At 40.3% G+C, this 24,679-nt stretch overlaps 1 protein-coding gene across 1 annotated transcript; it reads right to left on the bottom strand.

Moving 5' to 3' along the window:
- Positions 1–1,162: 1,162 nt before the first annotated feature.
- On the bottom strand, positions 1,163–24,248 carry LOC118398481 (uncharacterized protein C14orf132-like). The gene is made up of 2 exons (XM_035793860.2): positions 23,998–24,248; positions 1,163–3,961 (listed from the first exon to the last, which is right to left on the bottom strand). Exons 1-2 carry the CDS (start codon positions 24,022–24,024, stop codon positions 3,737–3,739), a joined length of 252 nt encoding a protein of 83 aa, XP_035649753.1. The 5' UTR covers positions 24,025–24,248; the 3' UTR covers positions 1,163–3,736.
- Positions 24,249–24,679: the final 431 nt, after the last annotated feature.

The following is a 24,679-nucleotide window of genomic DNA, read 5'->3' as shown; positions in this document are numbered from 1 at the left end:
ATTGTTATATTTGTTTTTATTTCTATTGTTTATGTTTAGCTCACATAATATAATTCAAAAGTATACATTAAGGTGTCTATAACAGAATAAATGTGAAAAAAATGAATGTAGACCATAATAAATGCATTTCTATAGCTTCCAAAATATTTTTTTTCTAATGGTGGGGGAGTGCCAAGATGGAGGTGCGGTGGCTTCAACACAGCGCCCCCTATCATCCATCTAGTGTAAATAGAAATGATTGGGTTTGATGGACAACCTTGAAAGCCAATGGAATTCCTTCAGAAAGTACAACTCACAGAGAGTAACTAGAAAAGTATGAGTTCCTCCAAAAGGCAGGGAGCCAGATTCAAACCCATGCTGACACTGGCATATGTGTGCTGGGGTCAGCAGCTGTAACCACTAGACCACACGGGCACTGAGGTATCTACAATTTTTGTCAACCAATTGCTTGTCTTAAACATACAATCAAATAATTCATCTAAAAAAACAGATTTCCCCCAATGAAAAATACATCTACCCCTTCCAAATATGTTCATTTATTATAATCCACATAGGAATTCTATAGCCTGCATGTAGAAGGCTACTTGAACTGACGCCTTGCGGACAGGAAGCCTAAGTTATTGTATAGCCTACAAACACCAATTCCAGCTGCCCTCTGGTAGTGATTCTAAATATTCAATATCCATTCAAATCCTCCTGAGATGAAAGGGGTCAAATTAAGATCCGGCATCTGTATGGAGAATAGGATGCCATTTGAGACACAGATGACTGTTCCCAAACAGTGACTCTATTTATGCAGTGTGTTTGACATCCTTGGGCCTGCTCTACGGTGTGGCAGGCAGGAACGCATCAGAGATTTATTGAAATTTTATTAGCCTCCCAGCCTCCATGTTACAACTAATGGGGTGCTCACTGTCTGGCTGCTTTAATTTAGAGAGTGAGTTTGCGGTTCGGAGATTTGCATGCCACCTGTCTGGTGAGTAACGGGCTACGAATCTCACCGCTAACATCAATGTGCACAAAGGGTAGACTGTCATGCCCTGATCTGTTTCACCTGTTTTGTGATTGTCACCACCCACCTTCAGGTGTCACCTGTTTTCCTCATTAGTCCCTAGGTACTTAATCCTGTGTTCCCTGTTCGTCTGTTGCCAGTTCATCTTGTTTTGTCAAGTCAACCAGCATGTTATTTCTGTGCTCCTGCTTTTTCCATTTTCTCTGTTGTTGCTCGTCCTCCCGGTTTTGACACTTGACTGATTTGACTCTGAACCCGCCTGCCTGACCATACTGCCTGCCCTGACCTCAAGCCTGCCTGCCTGCCACCCTGTACCTCCTGGACTCTGACCGTGTTATGATATTTTGCCTATCCACGACCATACCCTTGCCTGCCCCTTGGATTATAATTAACATCAGAGACTCAAACCATCTGCCTCCCGTGTCTGCATCTGGGTCTCACCCTGTGCCCTTTTACAGACAGTAAAAGCAGAAGATGACTATACTTGCTCTCTGGAGTAGAGCAGGCTAATGCTAATAGATGAAGAGTATCATTCAACTTATAAAATCTCTTAATTATTTATACAAGAGTATTGGCTAATGTGTGATGTCCACATGTAAAGAGGCTACATAAAGGGCATAATCCATTTGGACATTGTGGATGCCTGTGCATGGAAATGTACCCAGCATTTTGTGAGAAAGCTGTGTGTGTGTGTTAGCCAGTTTTGCTGGGGAGTTTAGGGAGAGATAAAAAGGTGTACTGCACTGGGAACGAGAAACACTGCATCCTTGAGAGGGAAGTAGAGATGCATCGCTATGGCAACTGTCTCTTGTCTCATCCGGGGCTCATTAAAACGATACTGCACAAAAACATAAATGCAACATGCAACAATTTTAAAGATTTTACTGAGTTACAGTTCATATAAGGAAATCAGTCAATTGAAATCAATTCATTAGGCCCTAATCTATGGATTTCACATGGATGGGCACAACTGGGGAGCCAGGCTAAGCCAATCAGAATTAGTTTTCCCCCACAAAAGGGCTTTATTACAGACAGAAATACTCCTAATTTTCATCAGCTGTCCGGGTGGCTGGTGTCAGATGATCCACCAAGTGAAGAAGCCAGATGTGGAGGTCCTGAGCTGGTGTGTTTACACGCGGTCTGTTGTTGTGCGGCTGGTTGGACGTACTACCGAATTTTCTAAAACGATGTTGGAGGCGGCTTATGGTAGAGAAAGGAACATTCAATTATTTGGCAACAGCTCTGGTGGACATTCCTGCAGTCAGCATGCCAATTGCACACTCCTTCAAAACTTGAGGCATTTGTTGCATTATGTTGTGTGACAAAACTGCACATTTTAGAGTGGCCTTTTATTGTCCCCAGCACAAGGTGCACATGTGTAATTATCATGCTGTTAAATTAGCTTCTTGATATGCAACACCTGTCAGGTGGATGGATTATCTTGGCAAAGGAGAAATGCTCACGAGCAGGGATGTAAGAAAAATGTGCACAAAATTGGAGAGGAAGAAGCTTTTTGTGTATATGGAACATTTCTGGAATCTTTTATTTCAACAAATGAAACATGGGACCAACACTTTACATGTTGCGTTTATACTTTTGTTGAGTATTTGGCTTGGAATGCAGTTTGGGTTACAATGTGTTGAGCAACTGTAAAGAGGAAGAAAGATAATCTTATATCCAAATATACATTCAAACCGACATAAAAATGGTAAATGGTTACAGCAGTCACATCAAGAGGCTTGGATCCAAGTGAGTTCTAAGCGTGATAAATCTGGTTTCCACATGTAAATATCTGTGAAAAGTGGATTGCTATACAGAATGGAAACAAACATAACAAGCGTGGTCACAGTGAACATCAAGTTCTGTAAATGGTACATCCCGTTCATGTGGATTTGAGGTCTGATAGGGGTGTTTAAGGGAAATAGTTTTAGTGTACCCATACTTTATTTGATATGAATTTGCTCGGAAAGGATTGTCTATTCAGCACTCAAGGCTCACTTAGGAAGGAAATGGGAGAACTAGATTTACTTGATCCAACGCCGATAGTGTCAGGTGAACTATATTTTCATGGGGTAAGTAAATAAATCTAAGATCATTAGGCATTCTGTTTCTAGAATGTTTGTCATAAACTCCTAACTTTGGGCAGATGTCTTTAGAATACAGTGACCTCTGTGGAGTAATGCTTTGAAGATAATGCTTTGAAGATAAAAACATATCAGTGTTACTTTCCATACAATGATCTCCAAACGCTTCGATTGGCATGTTACAAAGGTTTTGTAGGAATATTGTACGTCCTTTAGGTGATTTCAGAATTGACCAATTAGCTCAGAGGTTATTCAGAGTTGACTATACAACACTGTATACTATTTTCTAGAATTCGTTCAATATTTAAAGCTTCATCAGAAATGTTAACATTTTTACGTAAAATCAACAGAACTTATGTACAAAATATTTCATTTTTTTAACCTTTGGCTGCAGTAAAATTACCAACATATTACACATACTCAATTCTGTATTTGTATTTGTCCCTTGTCTTTCAAAAGCATGGACAAGATGTCACTGCAATAATCATTCACTCCTCTGTATCAGTGTAGCCTTTCAGAGTGGTAATTGGCTGCTGTGGAGTTCTGAGATTATGTCGCTCTCAAATTTCTGAGCTTATGTTCAAATATCTTGTGCAGCAACTTCCTCCTGCTGGCAACACTTTATCATGGCTCCCACCACTCAGAAAGTGAAGGCGTACACCACTCCCACAACCACAATGTTCCCAATGGTGGCGGTGATGGCAATCCAAAGCCAGATGGCGTCGCGGGACATGGGCTCCCTCTCCGGCTGGTCATGGGCTGCCATGGAGGCCGCGTGGACGCTGGCTGAGGAGTTGAAGAGGGAGTGGTCCGTGCTGTAGTCATCGTTGGGTGACGAGTCCATGAAGGCCCCCGCCATGACAGACTGGAAGAGAAAAGGAAGTCCATTAAACTCAAAGTGGGCAAAATATCTGAACTTTGCACAGCGTCATTTTATGTATAACCCGAAACACTCCTCCCCTATCAATATAGTCCAGTGGCGTAATCTTCTTCTCCCTTTGAAAATTAATTGAACATTCAGTTCATTTGTCTCCTTTCCAATATTAAGTAAACAGTCTGAAAACATTTCTGCAATGGCTCTGATTCATTGTGAACGATGAACCCTTATCTGGAAGGTGAAGCTCGTCCAATAGGCCATTGGAGCACATTATAGATTATCGCAATCATTTAAAACTCTTTCACTGAACTGTATCTACAGTAAAGCTATTGGATTGCCAATGGAATGCTTTTCAGCGATGGTATGGAACCTACATATTCCTACACCTACGCTTACGCATACACATTCAGAACATACACGCAGTATCGCAATACCTATCTATAAGAGGATGGCAACTATGCTCAGAAAATAACACACATAATATATGAGCTGTGTTTAGGTAGCCAAACCCCACAAATATGAGGGGACAAGAAAGGTGTTCTCCTTCACACAGTTGTATCCTATACAACACAGTCCGTAGTAGAGCGTCACCAATTGCAGCAAATGACCAATCTGTCACGAGGTCCGTTCTCATTAGAGTACAATGGTGAAAGACTGTGTTCTAATGTGATGAGGCTGCTACCAGTGTCTTTGAAACCCTTCTGTGGAGATTAGTCTGTCACATATAAAGTAAATAGTCAATGGAGGTTAAGAGATACAGTATACAAAAAATATTTTGTGAACATTGTCTCAAAGAGGGGATGCAGTCTGAGATCCTGTATGAGTACGCCAGGGCAGGGTAACCTAGTGGTTAGAGCGTTGGACTATGAACCGAAAAGTTGCAAAATCGAATCCCCAAGGTAAAAATCTGTCGTAGGTCCCTGAATAAGGCAGTTAACCCACTGTTCCTAGGCCGTCATTGAAAATAAGAATTTGTTCTTACCTGACTTGCCTAGTTAAATAAAGGTATATAAGTCCTTTATGAGTACCTTATTTCCTTTGATTCCTATAGAGAGGTGTTTTGTTCATAGCAAACTAATGAAAAAGAGAGGGTATTGTGAAGTAGGGGTACAATAAAGGGACAGACAATGTCATATAGAGAACTGATGAAGGAAAGGGCTGTGATGCGTGTCCCGTAGGTGTGTCTGTTTTTCAGGTTTCCACCTGACGACCGCGCCATCTATTCACACCTCACAGATAACGTAAGGAGAGGAATTAAGAGACAATTCACCTGCATGTCAAACGTATAGACTTTGTAGGGTAAAACAATTCCTTCTACACATTGAAATGCACAAAAGCTTCTCAAAGACACTTTCCCTCAAACAAAGGAGAGCTCATCTCATTGAAGAAACTGTGCCTTCAAGAAGCTTACCTTTTGTCTTTCACTTGTATATAGAATCAGCCCAGTACATTATGTGGTTCAGAGAAGATTTGAACCATTTAGAAACAGGAGTGGGGAATGTGAACAAATGTATACAATTGTTCCTCAAACATGTTTTTTTTTTCATTCAAAGCTGTTTACCAATGCAAAGCTGACTGTCGCTGACTGTCGCTGATAATGGAGTACACACTGTCCATTTGTGGACTGGACATCAATTCCAATGTGTCACTCAGAGGTGAACTGCTCGATTGCTATTCAATGCTGTCAATACTTTCCATTTAATAAATACCTTACAAGGTAACTAAGACATAAGAGTGTTGTTTTTAATCACTGTTCCTTATTGCCTCTGCTAAACATCACTGTCATACACGTGCACACATGCACGCTGACAAAACACTTAGGCGCACAACAACTCAGACGGCCCCAAACACCTTTCCTCAAAAGGGACAAGTCAGTGTGCCTATGAAAACAAACCGCTCTGTCCAAATGAGCGATGGCACTCCCACATTGCTCATTTGTTCCATGCATCGGATTACACACGTTTTTTTTTCTCCAACTAGCCATTAAAGTGCTATGTTCAGGGTAATAGAGGTGCCTGTCACCGCCATAACGGCTTTTTGAAATCGCTTTCTAGCTAGAACAAATGGATCTTGCATATTGGTTTCCCAGTGTAGACTGTGCTAAATCACAGCTGAGACAATAATTAAGAGATCAACAAGATAGGAAGGTTTGGAGCCTCGGTACTGCCCTGGCTAGATTACCTGGATTTATGAACTAAATTCAGTTGATTTCTGCACTCATTTGCTCTTTGTCATTGTCACAATCCCTTTCTATGTAAATCTCCAAGAGTACAGTTGGCTTTTTTAGTCAATATACCACGGATAAGGGTTGTTATTAATCACGACGTAAAGTGGAGTGCCTGGGTACAGCCCTTACCCGTGGTATTTTGGTCATAAACCACAAACGCCTGAGGTGTCTTATTGCTATTATAAACTGGTTACCAAAGTAATTAGAACAGTAAAAATGTATTTTTGTCATACTCGTGGAAAAGGTTCTGATATACCACGGCTGTCAGCCAATCACCATTCAGGGTAAAGCATTTCAAAAGGGCTTCCATAGGAGTGAACATCAACAGAGCACAAACCATATCCTCATATGAGTCTCAGGATAGTCCCTGTATATAGGTTGCTGTCTCCAACCCTACAGCCTGAACAGGAGCATATGTGTTAGTGAGCACTTTAGGATTCCCCTTTACAACGCAACTGTCAGAAGCAGTCAACGTCTTTATGTTTCTACAGTCAGTTCCTCAAATAAGCCTCCAGTCGGTTGTCAGTCATGGCACTCTCTGTTTACCAAATGATCTTCGGTCCTATAGCCAGAGGTTTCAGCATGATGAAAAAGGATGTAACATTTTGTATTCTATTGCAAGTACAGACTAAATATCCCAAAGCTTGCTTAGCAGAACCACTGAATGAGCACTCACATGCCCACTTTGGACTTAGAGCATAGTAATGACACTGAGAATTTCCATCAACTGTAAATTATTCACCTGTGAAGTGCACTTTCTCTTATTTCCCCTGGTATCCCAAAATAATCCATCTCTCGTACAAATGGACTACTGAGACAATGGGTAGCAACAGTGACATTCTCCTCTCTTCTTCTAAACACACAGCAAACATCATCCATTAACTACAGGCTACTGTGCACTCCTATGGTAATGTTCCAGGCCATTATCATGCTTTTATTCATACAAGGGAAAAGGGAAGCATGTGTTTTACTGTCACGTTCTGACCTTAGTTCCTTTGTTTTGTCTTTTGTTTTAGTATGGTCAGGGCGTGAGTTAGGTGGGTTAGTTTGTCTAGGATTTTCTATTTCTGTGTTTGGCATGGTATGGTTCTCAATCAGAGGCAGCTGTCAATCGTTGTACCTGATTGAGAACCATATTTAGGTAGCCTGTTTTCCATTGTGTTTTGTGGGTGGTTATTTTCAGTCTTTGTGTGTCTGCACTAGACAGAACTGTTTCGGTTGTTTCTTTGTTGTTTGTTATTCAGTGTTCAGTTTTTTTCATTAAATAAGATGAACACTTACCACGCTGCGCTTTGGTCCTCACCTTCTTCCCAAGACAGCCGTTACATTTACAGAAAATGCCCCATGTGTTTACAGAAAAAAAAAGTAAAATACTGTAAGATAATGCTATTTGAAACGTCCACACAGCATCAGTCACGACTACCTCTCTCATAGCTGCCTCTTATTCTCTCACGAAACAAAAAGGACCCATCAATCAAAAGGTATACAAATGTCTAAAACTTGAGAAACCAATATGATATCCTCTCTAACAAAGCATAAAGTGAAACACTTCAATCTAGTAAAAAAAGAGGGTCATTGGATGGTTCATGGATGCACACGTATAGCAAGTTTGGCCCTCGTATACGCACTGACTTTTTTACGGACTTGAATATGGAGTCCAATACCTATAAACCCCTGCTTCACATCACAATAGAACTCTGAGCTTTACCACTATTTTCCCATGTAGACTTTGATATCCTGTATGCTATTACAGACTAGACATTTAAACCTGCCATATCCTGACCTATGTACATTTATGGCTACAAACTCATTCCATGTCTCTCAGTGAACTCTGTTACTACGGTAACACATTCTATGCAAATCAAGCAAAGGACACTTTGTCATCTTCAGGTACAGTAACAAGGACTACACTATTTCGCATAGTTCACGACCTACCATTTCATTTGGAATATGTGTTGCAATTATTGGATTTCTGTCTCCACAATCCATAGACAACGTATTTTCCTCAGGTCATATCCAGCCTACCTCAACGTAATGAGTGTGGCATGTCATTATAGCATGGAAAGCAATGCTGGAACATGCAACCAATTTGACATTACAAAGTCATATCTGGCGAGTTACCATTTCTCAAGCCTGTCTGGTTGAGTGCCATCACACTACTGACAGTGGAGAATCTTTGGCAAAACAGAATCAGACAGCTATTTCAGCTTTTTTTCTCTCGTTCCAAATCACTCATATCTGTAACAGTACTATGTGCCTGCCTGGGCCCAGCTCAGATCTGTAACAGTACTCTGTGCCTGCCTGGGCCCAGCTCAGATCTGTAACAGTACTCTGTGCCTGCCTGGGCCCAGCTCAGATCTGTAACAGTACTCTGTGCCTGCCTGGGCCCAGCTCAGATCTGTAACAGTACTCTGTGTATTATATCTTGGCTCTGTAAGAATTACACAAGGCTGTACTAATCACTGGCCCTTTTTTTTACCATGATTCCCTCTGGTATCTCTTTAGACGTCCTCGCCGTCTTTCTATCTGTCCCTGGATGAGAATGTCATATGGGCATGAAGGAAAATAGAAAACGTGAACAGTTTTTTTGAAAAGTGTAGACAAGTAGGAAGAATAAAAACATATCATTATATATGCCACAATATTATCACGATATGACATGCTATCACGATATATCACGATACATCGCCCAGTAAAGGTTAAATAAAAATGTTAAAAATGCCCGGTACCATTTTCATATTGAATTATCAATATTATTTTGTGCCCACCACTACTAATTTCCCCTAAAAGTGTGTGTCTGGGCTCAGAGTGGGGCTAATCACATCCCTGTAACAGCGGTGGCCAACCAGCAAACTGAACAAGACGCCCATCATTCAACCACGACAAGAAGGACATGGGACTTTCCGCATGCTGTGATTAGTCCACTCCTGCTGGCTCACCGCCTGGGTGAGTCTTCACTGTAGTGTGTAGCCAGGTGACGCGTTAATCATATAGAGGGGCATGGGATCTCAGAGATAGCGTTAGCGCCACTCTGGGGGCTGGGCTTCATGTGATGTAAAAGCTATCCACTGGGCTACATTACAGGAAACAGGCTGCTTAGTGTGAGGACATTCACAGGTCATTAATCCATTTCTCCACAGGCCACACAATGTCAGGAGGGAATAACGAAATGCCCTTACACACACCCACACGCATACACGCACACACGCAAACAGACACACAAACAAACAGGTCATTTATCCATTCTTCCCTAGGTCACACAATCAAACAAGGGAGCAACAAAACCCCAACACACAACGGCACCTGCCCGTTTTTCTATGAATAATAATCACATAAAGACTGTACATCGACAGTCTCGACAAGCTAATGAAAATGTGTTTGCTTCATTTATGTACCTTGCTGAGAAAATGTCTTCCAAAGAAATCTCTCGCTAGAAACTACAACATATGAGTTGTGTTTGGGAAGAAATAAACAATGTCACACCGGCGGCTGTGGCGATCGTGACATTTTGTCAGCCGGTGATTGTCAAGCAAATAACTGCTGGCTTCACGGTAATTGACCGTTAATTATCAGAAACACAATTAGCATCTTCTGGCTTCCACCCATAGTCCACAAGACACTGATGCAGAGCTTTGGAACGTCTACTTTTAAAAGTGTAATAAATCCATGTAATATAGCCAACACCATCAAAAGATATCCATTATTTATATTAGACAGGTCTAAAGAAACATGAAGAAGAATACAATTGAACATAGTTGAATAAAAATAGAAAGGATATTTTCTCCAAAAGGTTTGAGGGAGCGAGCACATGCTTCTATTCTGTGTTGAGGGGTTCACAAAGAAACAGGTCCTCCTACATGCTTCATTTAGACTTATTTATGTAACTTTAGTTGTGATACAAATGTTGGGCTATGTGTTTTAATTTTCAACACATTCTAAGGCTGCATTATGTGACTCTAATGATATGATATGCATTGTTTCAGTCTCTCATTCACAACTGGACAAGCACTTTATAATGACTCAAATTTCCCGGCGGCATCCCTTATGTGTGGCCGTAATGCCCCCTAAAAAAAATCTATGACTTTTGCGGCCAGTAGCTGTTGTGCACTTGGGCTGAATATAATAATTATATTTCCCTTCTCCCGGCTGCATGCTCCAAAGCACCTCTCACTCTCAAGGCTCTCTCAGAGGTTCTCAATTCTTATTATATTAGACAATGCCTGTAAAGTGATCTGGTCCTTCTCACAGCATCTCGGGATTTACATTTTTATTTATTTTATTTCACCTTTATTTAACCAGGTAGGCAAGTTCTCATTTACAATTGCGACCTGGCCAAGATAAAGCAAAGCAGTTCGACACATACAACCACACAGAGTTACACATGGAGTAAAACAAACATACAGTCAATAATACAGTAGAAAAATAAGTATATATACAATGTGAGCAAATGAGCTGAGATAAGGGAGGTAAAGGCAACAAAAAAATAAAGGCCATGGTGACGAAGTAAATACAATATAGCAAGTAAAACAATGGAATGGTACATTTGCAGTGGAAGAATGTGCAATGTAGAGATAGAAATAATGGGGTGCAAAGGAGAAAAATAAATAAATACAGTAGGGGGAGAGGTAGTTGTTTGGGCTAAATTATAGATGGGTTATGTACAGGTGCAGTAATATGTGAGATGCTCTGACAGCTGGTGCTTAAAGCTAGTGAGGGAGATAAGTGTTTCCAGTTTCAGAGATTTTTGTAGTTCGTTCCAGTCATTGGCAGCAGAGAACTGGAAGGAGAGGCGGCCAAAGGAAGAATTGGTTTTGGGGGTGACCAGAGAGATATACCTGCTGGAGCGCTTGCTACAGGTGGGTGCTGCTATGCTTTCATACAGGCTACAAGTGAAGACAGACACAACAGGGACGCAGCTGTCTGCGTCCTCATCGAATTCTGAGTCGCATATTGAAGATGTTGGAATAACTGTCCACATTTGAGTAGGCCTAACAAACAACACAATCACTAGCCTATGTCAATCTACTATACCCCATAGTACAAAAGTTCACCCATTTTATTGGTCAACTTGTCCTTCTGCCTGAAAAAAATATATTCCAAACATAGTCTGGAATAGTTGATGTTCAAAAATGCAATCAATTAGCGGAGAAAACACAATTCTCAAAAGTGACCGCAAATGCGATTCTGCATGTAATGCTCATTATAAAGGCGCATTTTTATGGTGAAATGTGTCTTCCCCAAACTCACACACTGCCTATGTATGCCAAATAGGCTCAACACTGGTTGTGAAGTGGATTAATGTGCTTCATTTTAAGAAGTTATTTGGCCACTGTGGTTGTGATACAAACCTTATCAAAACATGTAGGCCTATGGGCTAGGCCACAGGAGGTGTGCAACTATGACTTGAAAAAGTCACACACAAAAAATGCATGCTCTGTTTCTTAATCGTATCTTTACAAATACTAAATAATATATGTGTGAAATTTGAAACACGAAACAGGGGTAAAAATACATGTCATCTACACACTTAAAAAACAAATGGAGGAAGCTTTTCCCATTTTCATGCCAGCCAGGCAGGCTATACTCCTCTTGCAAAAAGAAGCAATGTGCTTAATATTAGGAAAGTTGAGAAATAAATATAGTAGGCTTAGCCTATAGAAAGGCCATCAAAACGGTTTTCTCACTCAATTGCACAGCCTATAGAAATGCTGCATAACAGGAGCTTGTGGGCTCTCATGATGTGTTTGATTAGATTTTCGATCACATTTGCATTCATGTGGGACAATAGAGTGCTGAGTACCAGTCAGTTAGCAAGTTTGGTAGGCCACTAATGTCCATCAGCAGCATCAGAGCTTGGAGAAGCCTAGTTACTGTGATTAAATGGTCACTGGAATTTGACTGCGTGAACGCCGGTGTGGTGGTAATATGGTCACCGTAACAGCCCTACGGAGTAGTCATGGAGTGTAGACAGCCTCTAGACAACAAAAGTCACAATAAGTTACCTATTCACTAGTCTCAATAGCAAAACTAATTGGGTTCTGAGGGGAGCAACACCTAAAATAGTTTGGTACCTCCAATTCCACATAACATTTTAGCATACACATGTTGACACATTAACCCTTCAAATGTAATTTCTTGAAATAGACATTGACATATCACACCTTATCACTACCACATGTTGAATAATAATTTCTGATTTGGTAGAAGGGCATTCTAGAATGGGCATTAACACCTTTGAATCACAAAAAGACTTGGAAAAAAACAGTCAGAGGAATGGGGAGAGAGAGAGAGAGAGAAAACCCATACTTTTGGACTAACATTAGATAACACATTTTTCCAACGAGCGATAGCTTCCAATTTCCCTGAGAAGGGAGTGTTTTCAGTAAAGTGGCACTGAAGGAATTTGATAGCAACCATAGCCCCTGTGGAAATAACCATATTTACCAGGACTTTCTGTAACAAACTGTGTATGTATTAATAGAGAGATACATAGGGAGAAAATATTTAACTGATTTTTATTCCTCAGATGTGGAGCATACCCAGCACAGTTCACGTTTGAGTAGTTTTCTGCTTTGCATTTGAAAAGTCATTGAATCATGACACCACAGACCTCAAGTTCAACTAGAACAACTATAGTCAACACATTACACACAGGAGTGAACTGGTACTGCTGCTACAATGGCAATTCCCAGCATTCCACAGTGCAGAGGGCTATAGGGGTGATCCAGAGGACTCTCCTTACTGTACTGCTTGGCCCCCTTTTATCATACTGTTCATGATGCAATAGTAAGTCTGAGTTGAACTCTATGACCAGTGTATAGACCAGGAGCAGGACTACTGTATGGGGCAATGGGTTTGTTCTCTACACCCTGAACTATGTTTGTTTGAGGCACTGGAAGTAACCCCTGCTGTGGTGATGATGAGTTACACAGGATGTGGAAGCACTGTCCCCAGACCAGTTGCGTCACTGCATGGATTCTACTGTACTATACCAGGGTAGAATGGGGACCTCTGACTCTGGCAAGACACCAGGTCAGACACAGCCTTTATGATGCAATATATAACCTTAGAAGAGCATACTTTAAAGGTTCAGTAGTTACAACAGAATTTAAAAAATGAAGAATATTGTCTTTAAACAAAGATGAACTTTTCTTCCACTTCATTGGGCCCGAATGTAAAAAACACAATGTCTCAGTATCTGTGAATACATTAAATATGATAAATTATGATGTGAAACAGTTTAGTCAATCAATAAGGATTTTTCCATTCAATAATAACTACAGACTACAAAAAATCACGTTGACAAATCGTCACCTCTGGGGAACATTGGACTGGCAACATTTCATTTAGATTTACATACTAACTCATCAGGTCGAAAAAGATAACACAATAATACTGTATATGGATTATAAACGCAGTAAATCACTGCACTCATCAGATATCGCAGATCCTTTGAAGAAAATGTACATCCCCGACTCTAAATCCATATCATTATGTTCCCTGTGTGCGCTCCCTGGAGAATTCTTAATTTTACAAATGTATATACGAGTCGTGACTCGTGAAAATGTATCAGTGCCCATTAATAACTCAAAATATGGTTGTTAGGATGGTTTTGCAATGGTTGTTTAATTTTTTGTAGTATCAGTCATTTTACTTTATGTACATCTGGTAATGTTAATGGGGGGTAAAATAGAACTACTGCCTGATGCACTTCTGTGCAAGTAAGGTAGACGGGCATTTCCTTCTGCTTTGTAAGGCTAAATATTGTAAGTCATGGACATGCTTGTTCATTCCCAGCGCATTGCTATTAACAGCGAGTAGAAGAATGATGGATGACTAAACAAGATGATCTAATGTATGACCACAGTCCTATTGATTAACTTGACCATGCCTGGAATAGGGGCCAAAATGCATTTTAAGAAATGTTTATGTCGATTTAAGTTTGGAAATAGGGCACCCTTCCTTGGATGCTTCCTTGCGAAGGCAGCTTGGAGAGAAAGGCCCCCTCTGGTTACAGGTAATGGCTCACTAACTCTATGGCATCCCACACTGCCATTTTCATTAGCACTCCAATTTCCTTTCTCTACAGGGTAAACAACCTACGAGCGTTATGGGTGTACATCCTCATGTATTTACACGCGGAGGCATCGTGAGACCTGGGTATCAGCATAATCACACTCTCTACAGAACACACTGGAAAACCATGAAACATGTGACACGTTTATAACATAAACATCAGTGTTAAAAACTTCAGGCATTTAGGTTTTCCATTATACGGCTTAGCTAACAACGTCAAGAAAATGATGTGCGCGCTTCCATGGGGCAGAAGTCATTGTGTTGTTGTGATTCTGGATGGCCAGATTGCTAGCAAAAATGACAAGAAACTGCCATGTGGGTGGGCAATGGTAAGCGGCTCGTTTCAGCTTGTTTCATCTTGCTCTTGATACCATGTCTTGCTTTGAGGTGTTTTTGATTCCAAATCAATGCTAATATAGGAATAATTTGCTAGCTAGCTAGCCAACAACTGTAACGATGTATTTGAGAGACAACAAGTGCTCATTGTGTAATTTTATTTAGGTTTTCAGTAAACATTGGAGACTAAATATAGCGTCTATAACTGTTCTAATCTTAAACACAGGCGTTTAGAATGCAAGATTAAACACGATAGTCCGCTTTTTCCAGTAAGTTTCTAACCAGAACATCTATATCTCCCAAGTGTTCAGATTTTAAACACTAGTGTTTACTTTCCCATCATCCTGTTTAGAGTATATTTAGTCATTAGAAATGTATGACTTGCCATGCCTTTTACTCAGATAAGTTTTAGGACTGCCATCAGACTGCCATCACTAACACAGAGAGGTTGCTGCCTACAGTACATACAGACATGAAATCATTGTCCACTTTAATACATGGATCACTAGTCACTTTAATAATCCCACTTTAACAATGTTTACATATCTTTCATTACTCATCTCATATGTACTGTATGTACTGTATTGTAATACCATCTATTGCATCTTGCCTATGCTGCTCTGTCATTGCTCATCCATATATTTAAATGTATATATTCTTATTCCATTCCACTCATTCTGATTGCAGGTGTGATAAAAAATATTCAAATTCTTGGATATCCTTCCTCTGGCTGGTTTGCAATAGGATTTTTAGGCCACAATGTCGAGGATAGCTAGGCCATAACTAAAGGCCTTATGAAAAGTATGTCTTTGTAACAGGTTTACTTTTAATTGCAACACATTCACTTAGACAGTCACTTGGTGAATGGAATAGGAATAGAAGGAATATAAGTTATTGAACTCAACAACCATGTCTCTGTCACTAACAAATAGTGATGTTAAGTTTGATACCAGAGCACTGAGGCATGCATCAAAACTGCTAAGCAGTTTAATTCAAAGCAGTGTAACGATGCCTGTACCACTTTATCAGAAGCACATGATCAATGACGTCCGAAGCTTCATTTCGCCAAACAACCACCTGAATGGTTTGGAATTGGTTTCGGGAAAGACAAAAAGTCTACTCTGCGCACAATACACAGTGTGGGACGTCATCTATAATCATTTGGATGCTCTACATTCTTTTGACCAGCAGGTGCTACTAGTGTACACTGTGTTGATCAAAGCCTTAATAAACCTATTTTCGACACAATTGGCTGGAAAGAGTTCAATGCTTTAGGAAGCTTCATTTCCCCATCACTACTAAGAAACACAGTAATGGGTGGGTATCTCTTACATTCACTCAAAAGGCATTTATGGAAATATGAAAATATGGCTTTACATCCTACAGTGTTGAAATAACACCCCCAGTGTTTAGTGTTTAAAACCTAAATGCCTTATCCTGAATAAACATGTTCATATGTTTAAAAAGTATAATAGCAAATAAGCATGTTCTTGTGTTTACAATCAAAATACTGTGACGAGTTTTAATTGATATTCTAAATGCCTTGACGCATTTAAAAAGTGTTACAGAATTATTTTTTAGGTATGTGTCTTAAACACTTGGTTTAACCGTGTATGCTGATCTCTTTTTGCCATAGCTCCAGTCACTCTGATTCAGATCATTATGTCTTGATCAGATATCCTTTCATGCACCGTGTCAGCAGTCTACTGAGAAGAAACAGTCATAATCCAAGAAAGATCTCACAACTGCTTAATCTTTTCTGTGCTTCCTGTCCACACACAGAGAGCTTGTGCCCCACCCTGGGAGCTGTTGCCGTCCTGCAATATTTCACCCCTTGTCTGGAAATTCACCCATTCAGAGAGAGCCAGCTAGCTCGAGCATGGCACATTACTACTGGAGAGCTGGGAGCCAGACGCCATCATTCTCGCCCCGCTAATTACAGTACATGCACTCTGACACACCCCTGGGCTAAGCTGAGGAAAATTGTATTGCCGCCTGTAGCTTAGACCCAAAGACAAGCACTTGGTTGGTGTGATAAGGAGGATGGTGTCAAGGTCTGAAAGCAATTTTATCTGGTGACCAGTCGAGTGGGCCAAGAAGTGACAAACCACTCCCTGATCCTACTGTACACACACCCATATAGCTAGTGGTGTAAAGTACTTAAGTAAAAATACTTTCAAGTACTACTTAAGTAATTTTTTGGAGAATCTGTACATTACTTTACTATATATGTTTTCGACAACTTTTACTTTTACTTCACTACATTCCTACATTTTTAAAAACTTTTTACTCCATACATTTTCCCTGACCAAACCAAAAGTACTTGTGTCAAATTTAGCCTCTGGCCTGGCGGACTCACTAAACACAAGAGTGTGCCCCTGGCAATACATTATTTTTAAAAACAAGAAAATGGTGCCGTCTGCTTTGCTTAATATAAGGAATTTTAAATTATTTATACTTTTAATTTTCATACTTAAGTATATTTTTGCAATTACATTTACTTGTTAAACTTAAGTATATTTAAAACCAAATACTTTTAGACTTTTACTCAAGTAGTATTTTACTGGGTGACTTTCACTTTTACTTGTGGAACTTTCTGTTAAGGTATCTTTACTTTTACTCAAGAATGAAAATTTGGCACCTTTCTCACCACTGCATATAGCATGTGTAGATCCAGCAGAGGCAGCACGTACAGTATGTCTACTATAAACATCACTAGCTGGTTGTCTTGCTGACTGGCTAGCTGATCAGCTATGTATCCATGGGATCTGCAGCCACAGCCATCCTCACTATGAGTTCCTTTCAGATTGGGTTTTGTTTCAGTACCTGTTGTAGCCTACCCACACTCTACACATCTATGGAAGCCACTAACAAGCATCCCACTCACTGACAGCTGATGTGTCCTGTAAATTAAGTTGGTAACAGACAACATTAATGATCAAAACCAAGGATGTATAGAATAGTATGAGAGCATGAAATAGAAAAAAAGGAATGTAGTAGATTGATGGTAAAATCAGTGTATGTGACATATAACAGACACAGCATGAGTCTTGCACAAGCAGTATTCCTTTGTAGTTGAGGGTATAAAAATGAAATTGTCATAAGCAGGGGTCAAACAGAAAGGAGAAATTCAATAAGAGTTGAAAGAAGTATCGGTATCAGTGGCAAGAGATAAACGGAATGGCTTAATTAGGAATAATGGGAAATCTTGATTGCGATCATGGACATTGTATGAAAAAAAATGGCAAACTTCAAGCATCCTTCATCCTCTGTCAAAACTTAAAAGGAATATAGCCCACGGTTAATTTGCATCAAGGGCACAAAATGAAGGATATGATTAAGAGTAAAGTCACTTGGTAAAACATTAGTACTCATTACATGGTGGCTCCTATTTCAGATTAAGGCTAGCAGAGATAGAGAGAAAAATGTGTAAAGAGAGCACAGTAAATGTTAAGACTGTTTATACCACCAACAGCGTAATGAGTTTAGGTGCGACCCAGATGATTGCTCCCTCTCGCACTGGTTTCCAATGGGCAGGTAGACTCTAAAAAATGCTGGTTTAAAAACAACCCAATTCGGCTAAATATTGGACAGAACACATGTTGGGTTAATGTGACCCAGCCAGTTGGGTCACAAACAACTCATTTTTTCTATAAATTGGGTTGTTGATGCTGGGTTATTGAGCTACGATCCACCCAGTCAGAGCAGAATACTGGAGGCGTGGCTTAGTAGGGGCGTGACTTTCAGATCGTTATTTTGGCTACCTTTGAGAGTAAATGTCATTCCAGTTAATCTGTTCTGTTGTATTGTCAGTACATGTTGAGCACAGACAGGTTTGTATCTTTAATAAGACAGGTGGAAATTATAGGCATTTAGCAAGACACCCCCAATAAAGGAGTGGTTCTGCAGGTGGGGACCACAGACCACTTCTCTGTTTCTATGCTTCCTGGCTGATGTTTCGGTCACTTTTGAATGCTGGCGGTGCTTTCACTCTAGTGGTAGCATGAGACGGAGTCTACACTCCACACAAGTGGCTCAGGTAGTGCAGCTCATCCAGGATGGCACATCAATGCGAGATGTGGCAAGAAGGTTTGCTGTGTCTGTCAGCGTGTCCAGAGCATGGAGGCGCTACCAGGAGACAGGCCAGTACATCAGGAGACGCAAGGAGGAGCAGAAGCAGCACTGCCAGAGCCCTGCAAAATGACCTCCAGCAGGCCACAAATGTGAATGTGTCTGCTAAAACAGTCAGAAACAGACTTGAGGGTGGTATGAGGGCCCGACTTCCACAGGTGGGGGTTGTGCTTACAGCACGTTTGGCATTTGCCAGAGAACACCAAGATTGGCAAATTCGCCACTGGCACCCTGTGCTCTTCACAGGTGAAAGCAGGTTCACACTGAGCACATGTGACAGACGTGACAGTCTGGAGACGCCGTGGAGAACGTTCTGCTGCCTGCAACATCCTCCAGCATGACCGGTTTGGCGGTGTGTCAGTCATGGTGTGGGGTGGCATTTCTTTGGGGGGTCGCACAGCCCTCCATTTGCTCGCCAGAGGTAGCCTGACTGCCATTAGGTACCGAGATGAGATCCTCAGACCTCTTGTGAGACCATATGCTGGTGTGGTTGGCCTTGGGTTCCTCCTAAATCAAGACAATGCTAGACCTCATGTGGCTGGAGTGTGTCAGCAGTTCCTGCAAGAGGAAGGCATTGATGCTATGGACTGGCCCGTCCGTTCCCCAGACCTGAATCCAATTGAGCACATCTGGGACATCATGTCTCACTCCACCCACCAACGCCACCTTGCACCACAGACTGTCCAGAAGTTGGCGGATGCTTTAGTCCAGGTCTGGGAGGAGATCCCTCAGGAGACCATCCGCCACCTCATCAGGAGCATGCCCAGGCATTGTAGGGAGGTCATACAGGCACGTGGAGACCACATACACTACTGAGCCTAATTTTTACTTGTTTTAAGGACATTACATCAAAGTTGGATCAGCCTGTAGTGTGGTTTTCCACTTTAATTTTGAGTGTTACTCCAAATCCAGACCTCCATGGGTTGATAAATTTGATTTCCATGGATAATTTTTGTGTAATTTGGTTGTCAGCACATTCAACTATGTAAAGAAAAAAGTATTTAATAAGAATATTTCATTCATTCAGATGTAGGATGTGTTATTTTAGTGTTCCCTTTATTTTTTTGAGCAGTGTATTAGGATATATATTTTTTGCACTGGCTGCATCTGAATCCACTGCATCCTTTCATGCCGTCCCTAGGAGGGGTGCGTCACTTGATTGGGTTGAGTCACTGACGTGATCTTCCTGTCCGGGTTGCCAAACTATTATGACTCCTCTATTGTGATTACTGTTTTGTTCTAGGATGTCCCTAAGCCTCACAAGACTCGCCTGAAGGTAGCCCGGTACCAGTAAAATGAATGAATGGAAGTATATATGGAAGTTTCCTGATCTTTCTTCTATCCCTCAGATATAGGACAGACACTTCAAAAACAAAATTCCTTTAGTTTTGTTTTTCCATGTATGATGCTGTTATTCAATGTGTTTATGGGCTAATAGTTAATAGCAGTAAGGCCAAATTCAATGTTTCATCAAATATTTGTTTTTATACCTAAAGGGATCCTAAAATTTCAAAACAAATATCTAAATGATCCTTCATATGACCATCTTAAAACAATTCCACATGTTAGCTTAGTAGAACCCCCCCAGGCTTAAACTATAGAGGTTATTTGCAGGAAGAATGGCCTATTGGCGACGATAAGTATTTTTGGCAACCTGTGGGAGTAAATGTCATTCCTGTTCATCATGTTATTTTTGTACAATTTTGTACACATTTAAATTTCCCTTCAATATTTTTGCACATTACATAGTTTAAATATACAATTAATAACATTATTTAAATATCATAACAAATTGGTAACTATCCCAACACTGGGATATGCATAGGCACTTGAGGAACTCAATTTGTGTAAGCTTCAATAAACTACAAAAGTGTCGGTGCTCACCCCTAATGCGTCTGACAATACTACAAAACAGATCAACCGTAATGACATTTGCTCTCACCGGGGACCAAAAATAACGACCCGAATGCCATGCGACTACTAAGCCACGTGCTTCCAGTGTTCTGATCTGACACGGTGGATCATAGCTCAATAACCCAACTAAATGACACAACTGGCTGGGTCAAAAATAACCCAACGTGTGTTCTGTCCACTATTCACCCAGCGATGGGTTGTTTTAAACCCAGCTATTTTTTTTGTGTACGAAGGCATAATGAGACAGAAGAGAGAAATGTAATCAGAATGTGATTAATTTAATACGAATGGGAGTAACGTAATAAGAGTGGGAAGTGAGAAACTGAGGCAATTAGTGCTTATGCTTAAGCCTGCATAGTTACCAAGTTCTGTCATAGCAGACTCATGTTGGAACAATATGGCAATGGAGCATCTCAGTGTGCTCTCCAGCATTAATGTGAAAGTGACTAGCTCCTGGCCTGTCAGCCAGGGCATCGAGGGCGAGATGACACTGAGCAGAGCGGAGAGCGTCGTGGAGAAGTCAGGCAGAGAAACTTGGGGCCCAGCTCAGAGACTAATGGAGATCTCTCTCAACGTGACAGGAAGAGCTGTGTCACCATCTCTATCTTACCGATGCCGTCCTCCCAACAGCCATCTCTTCCTCGCACCGTCGCACAGCTGTCTAGAGCCGTGGAGGAAAACCACCTGAATATTTCCTGACACATGACCTCCCAGACCTAGACTCAGACTCTGAACACCCACAGCAACAGAGAAAGCCTTGATTAATACTGTTTTGTAGTTGACAGATGATTGAGGATGTGTCCTTGATGAGTACTGTATGGATGGATGTTGAGGGGAATGAGTGGTGACATGAAGATATATGATGGCGTCCTAGCTCATGGTTATACTCGTATGATTCAGTAATATCAGTCTTTATTTTGTATTTGCCTACAGTAACCTGAAAGTTCTGCATGTTGATTACATAATGTGTTGACCAACACATTCAATCTGGGCTTTGTGAGATACTATAGTCAGCTTTATTGAGGATTTAAAAAATGTCATCCCTGTCAGAAAGTCTCTAAATACAAGAGAATTCAGCTGATACCGCTCTACATTCCAAGTTATCAGGCGTCTGGCTGACACCACACACTGTAATATGTTTGGTTTCAACAAATTATTATTAACTGGTTCCACTTCTTTCAGCCCAAGTGTTACCTGAACTAAAAAACAAAGAGTTGGCGCAAAATTAGCTCCAACTTTTAAAAAACATGGGCAGAAATTCAGTCAACTTAAAACGATGTGTTTGTTAAAATTGACTGAAAAATATGACTTACCTGTGGGGCAACTATTATTTTAACGTACAATGTTTTCATATTTGACATGTAGACAGTAATTCATATTCCATGTCCTCACCTGGGATTTGAACTCTCAACCTCTTCCAATCTTCTTGCTACCACAACCATGTTCATGTCAATGACTTATTTCACCTGCATTGCTACACTTTGCTCTTCACAGTAAATCTCAGGTACACTCAAGCAAAACTATTGTATTTATCATAGTGATTACGGAGTAACATTAAAACAGATTAATATGCCCCACCAACAGCAGACAACTACACAGAAAAACCTACAATTGCTGAAATAAGTCAATAATATCAATGGTGAGAGAATAGTTAGATAAACTGACACTTGCCTCAGATATGGTGGCAAAGCTGGAAGATTGGAATGCCAAGAACCAAGAGGCTGAGAGTTCAAATCCCAAACGAGGACATGTTGAATAATAACTACTGTATAAATGAACATGCACAATGTAAACATGTATGTCTAATATACATTTCCAGTCAAATATTTCAACACACCTACTCATTCAAGGATTTTTCATTATTTTCGACATTGTAGAATAATAGTGAAGAAGACCTCAAAACTATGAAATAACACATATGGGATTGTGAGGCAGGCAAAAAAAAAGTGTTAAACATATCAAAATATATATTTATATTTGAGATTCTTCGAAGTAGCCGCCCTTTGCCTTGATGACAGCTTTGCACACTGGCAAAAATATATTATGATTTGTTTAACACTTTTTTGGTTACTACATGATTCCATATGTGTTATTTCATTGTGTTTATGTCTTCACTATTAGTAAACATATAGAAAAAGCCTTGAATGAGTAGGTGTGTCCAATGTTTTCACTCGTACTGTATGTAAGTTAAAAACATTGCATGTTAAAAGCACTCTGTGTGTCTGTAACCAGTTGCACAGCCTTTTTTTAGTTAAGATGCCCAAATAATAATTTATAGTTGAACGATCATATGAGACAACTTGAGCAAGCACATCATTTTGAATTGACAAAATGTTTGCCTACGTTTTCTTAAATTTAAGCTAAGTTTGAGACAACATTTTTTTTTGGGGGATTCCCCTTGCCCACCCTAATGACGCTCATGTTTTCTAAATATAAATGTGCATGCATGTGCAGCCCTGAGGGCATGACACTCATAATCAGAGAAATGTAAATAGGCTAGCAATGAAAATCATGGTGAATCGTAAACATTGTCCATGGTCCGGTGTGTTATTGTCATGTTTCATTTATTAGAGTCGTTATGCGGAGTTACAAGTTCAAGATAATTACATTTCGCATTGCAAATCACATATTTGCACTATGGCATGGTAGCCTGCCATATAATACCTAGAATAGCCTATCTTAATAGATATTGATCAACTCCCAAGTCTATTATAATTGCATATATCTCATCTGGGCTGATTACATTTGATTACTTTAATTATCCTGTTGATTACAAAGTTGTCTGACATCTCAGTCAAATATAAGAACTGCATTGATGATCAGAGGAACATCAGCGTGGACAAAATAATAGAAAATGGATGAAAACATGTATGCATGTGTGTTAAGTTCTGTATATGATTACATGTACTAACTTTAGCCTAATCAAATTCGTGCAAAAAATCGTATCATTTCCTGAATGATGTTATATTTTGTTATAAATGTTATATTTTGAAAAAAAATCAACAAGTTGTATTACAGTCGGTTTAAAAAACGATATTGATCTCAAGATTTAAGGTGGGATGCGTGTTTACACCTGTTTATCCGTGAAAGGTTATTTTAGCTTGTTGGTGACAAAATCAAGTTCATCGGGCGAGAGAGAAACTTCGTGCGTATGTCCGTAGGAAATAAATAACCCATACATACGCCATATAGAACTGGTTTACTCTTTACTGCCTTTTGCACATTAGCAAGCTTTTGACAACGCATTTGGCCTATTCGTTCTAATAATTATTAGCCGATAATTGCATTGAAACCACACATAACTTCTTCATTACCAATACCAATAATGTCACAGACTTACCTGCGCAGCCATAAATGAGAGATCCATTGTGTTACGCGTGTGAGAACAGTACACCGTTGACTATCTTGAAATAGTGTCGAGTCGCCCTAGTATTCTCCAAAATGTAATTAGAATGTTTTTCCCATCTACATTCTCAGATCCAGCCAACGTTAATAGCGTATGCAAGTGGCGTAGCCGAGTAGGCGACTATTGTATTGGAACATACGACAACCTTACAGAGAGGGAAAGAGCGCAACAGCCGTGTGTTTGTGTGTGAGTGTGTGAGAGGGGGAGATTTTTAATAGCCTACAGTGATATTAACACAAACGGCTAATCATGCAGTGTTTTCGAGAGTAGTTATGACAGTCTAATTGAGTTGTCTCGCCTACTCTTGGCACATTTATCTGTGCATTTTGAAATCCAACAAGAGCTTGTGCTTCAGAAACCATGTCTGCTTGCAATATTTAAAGAGCACCGTATTTCATGAAGCAATTAATCATGCACCGTCTGAGTACCTATGTTAGATGCACAGGAGGTTGTATGATAAATTATTGTCTGATGGATTAGTAAATGTTTAATGTACTGTGTCTGTGGTCTATTTTCAGGATCCCCACTCTGGGTGACATCCTTCATCTTATTCTAAATGATACTTTGCCCCCTGACCTGGACTCAAACCCGGGTCCAGTGACTGTCAAGCCAACAG

This window comes from Oncorhynchus keta, chromosome 19 (genome assembly GCF_023373465.1).
Source record: "Oncorhynchus keta strain PuntledgeMale-10-30-2019 chromosome 19, Oket_V2, whole genome shotgun sequence".
Classification (NCBI taxonomy): domain Eukaryota; kingdom Metazoa; phylum Chordata; class Actinopteri; order Salmoniformes; family Salmonidae; genus Oncorhynchus; species Oncorhynchus keta.
The sequence above is the reverse complement of the archived record's forward strand: the minus strand, read 5'-3'. Positions and strand labels throughout refer to the sequence as shown.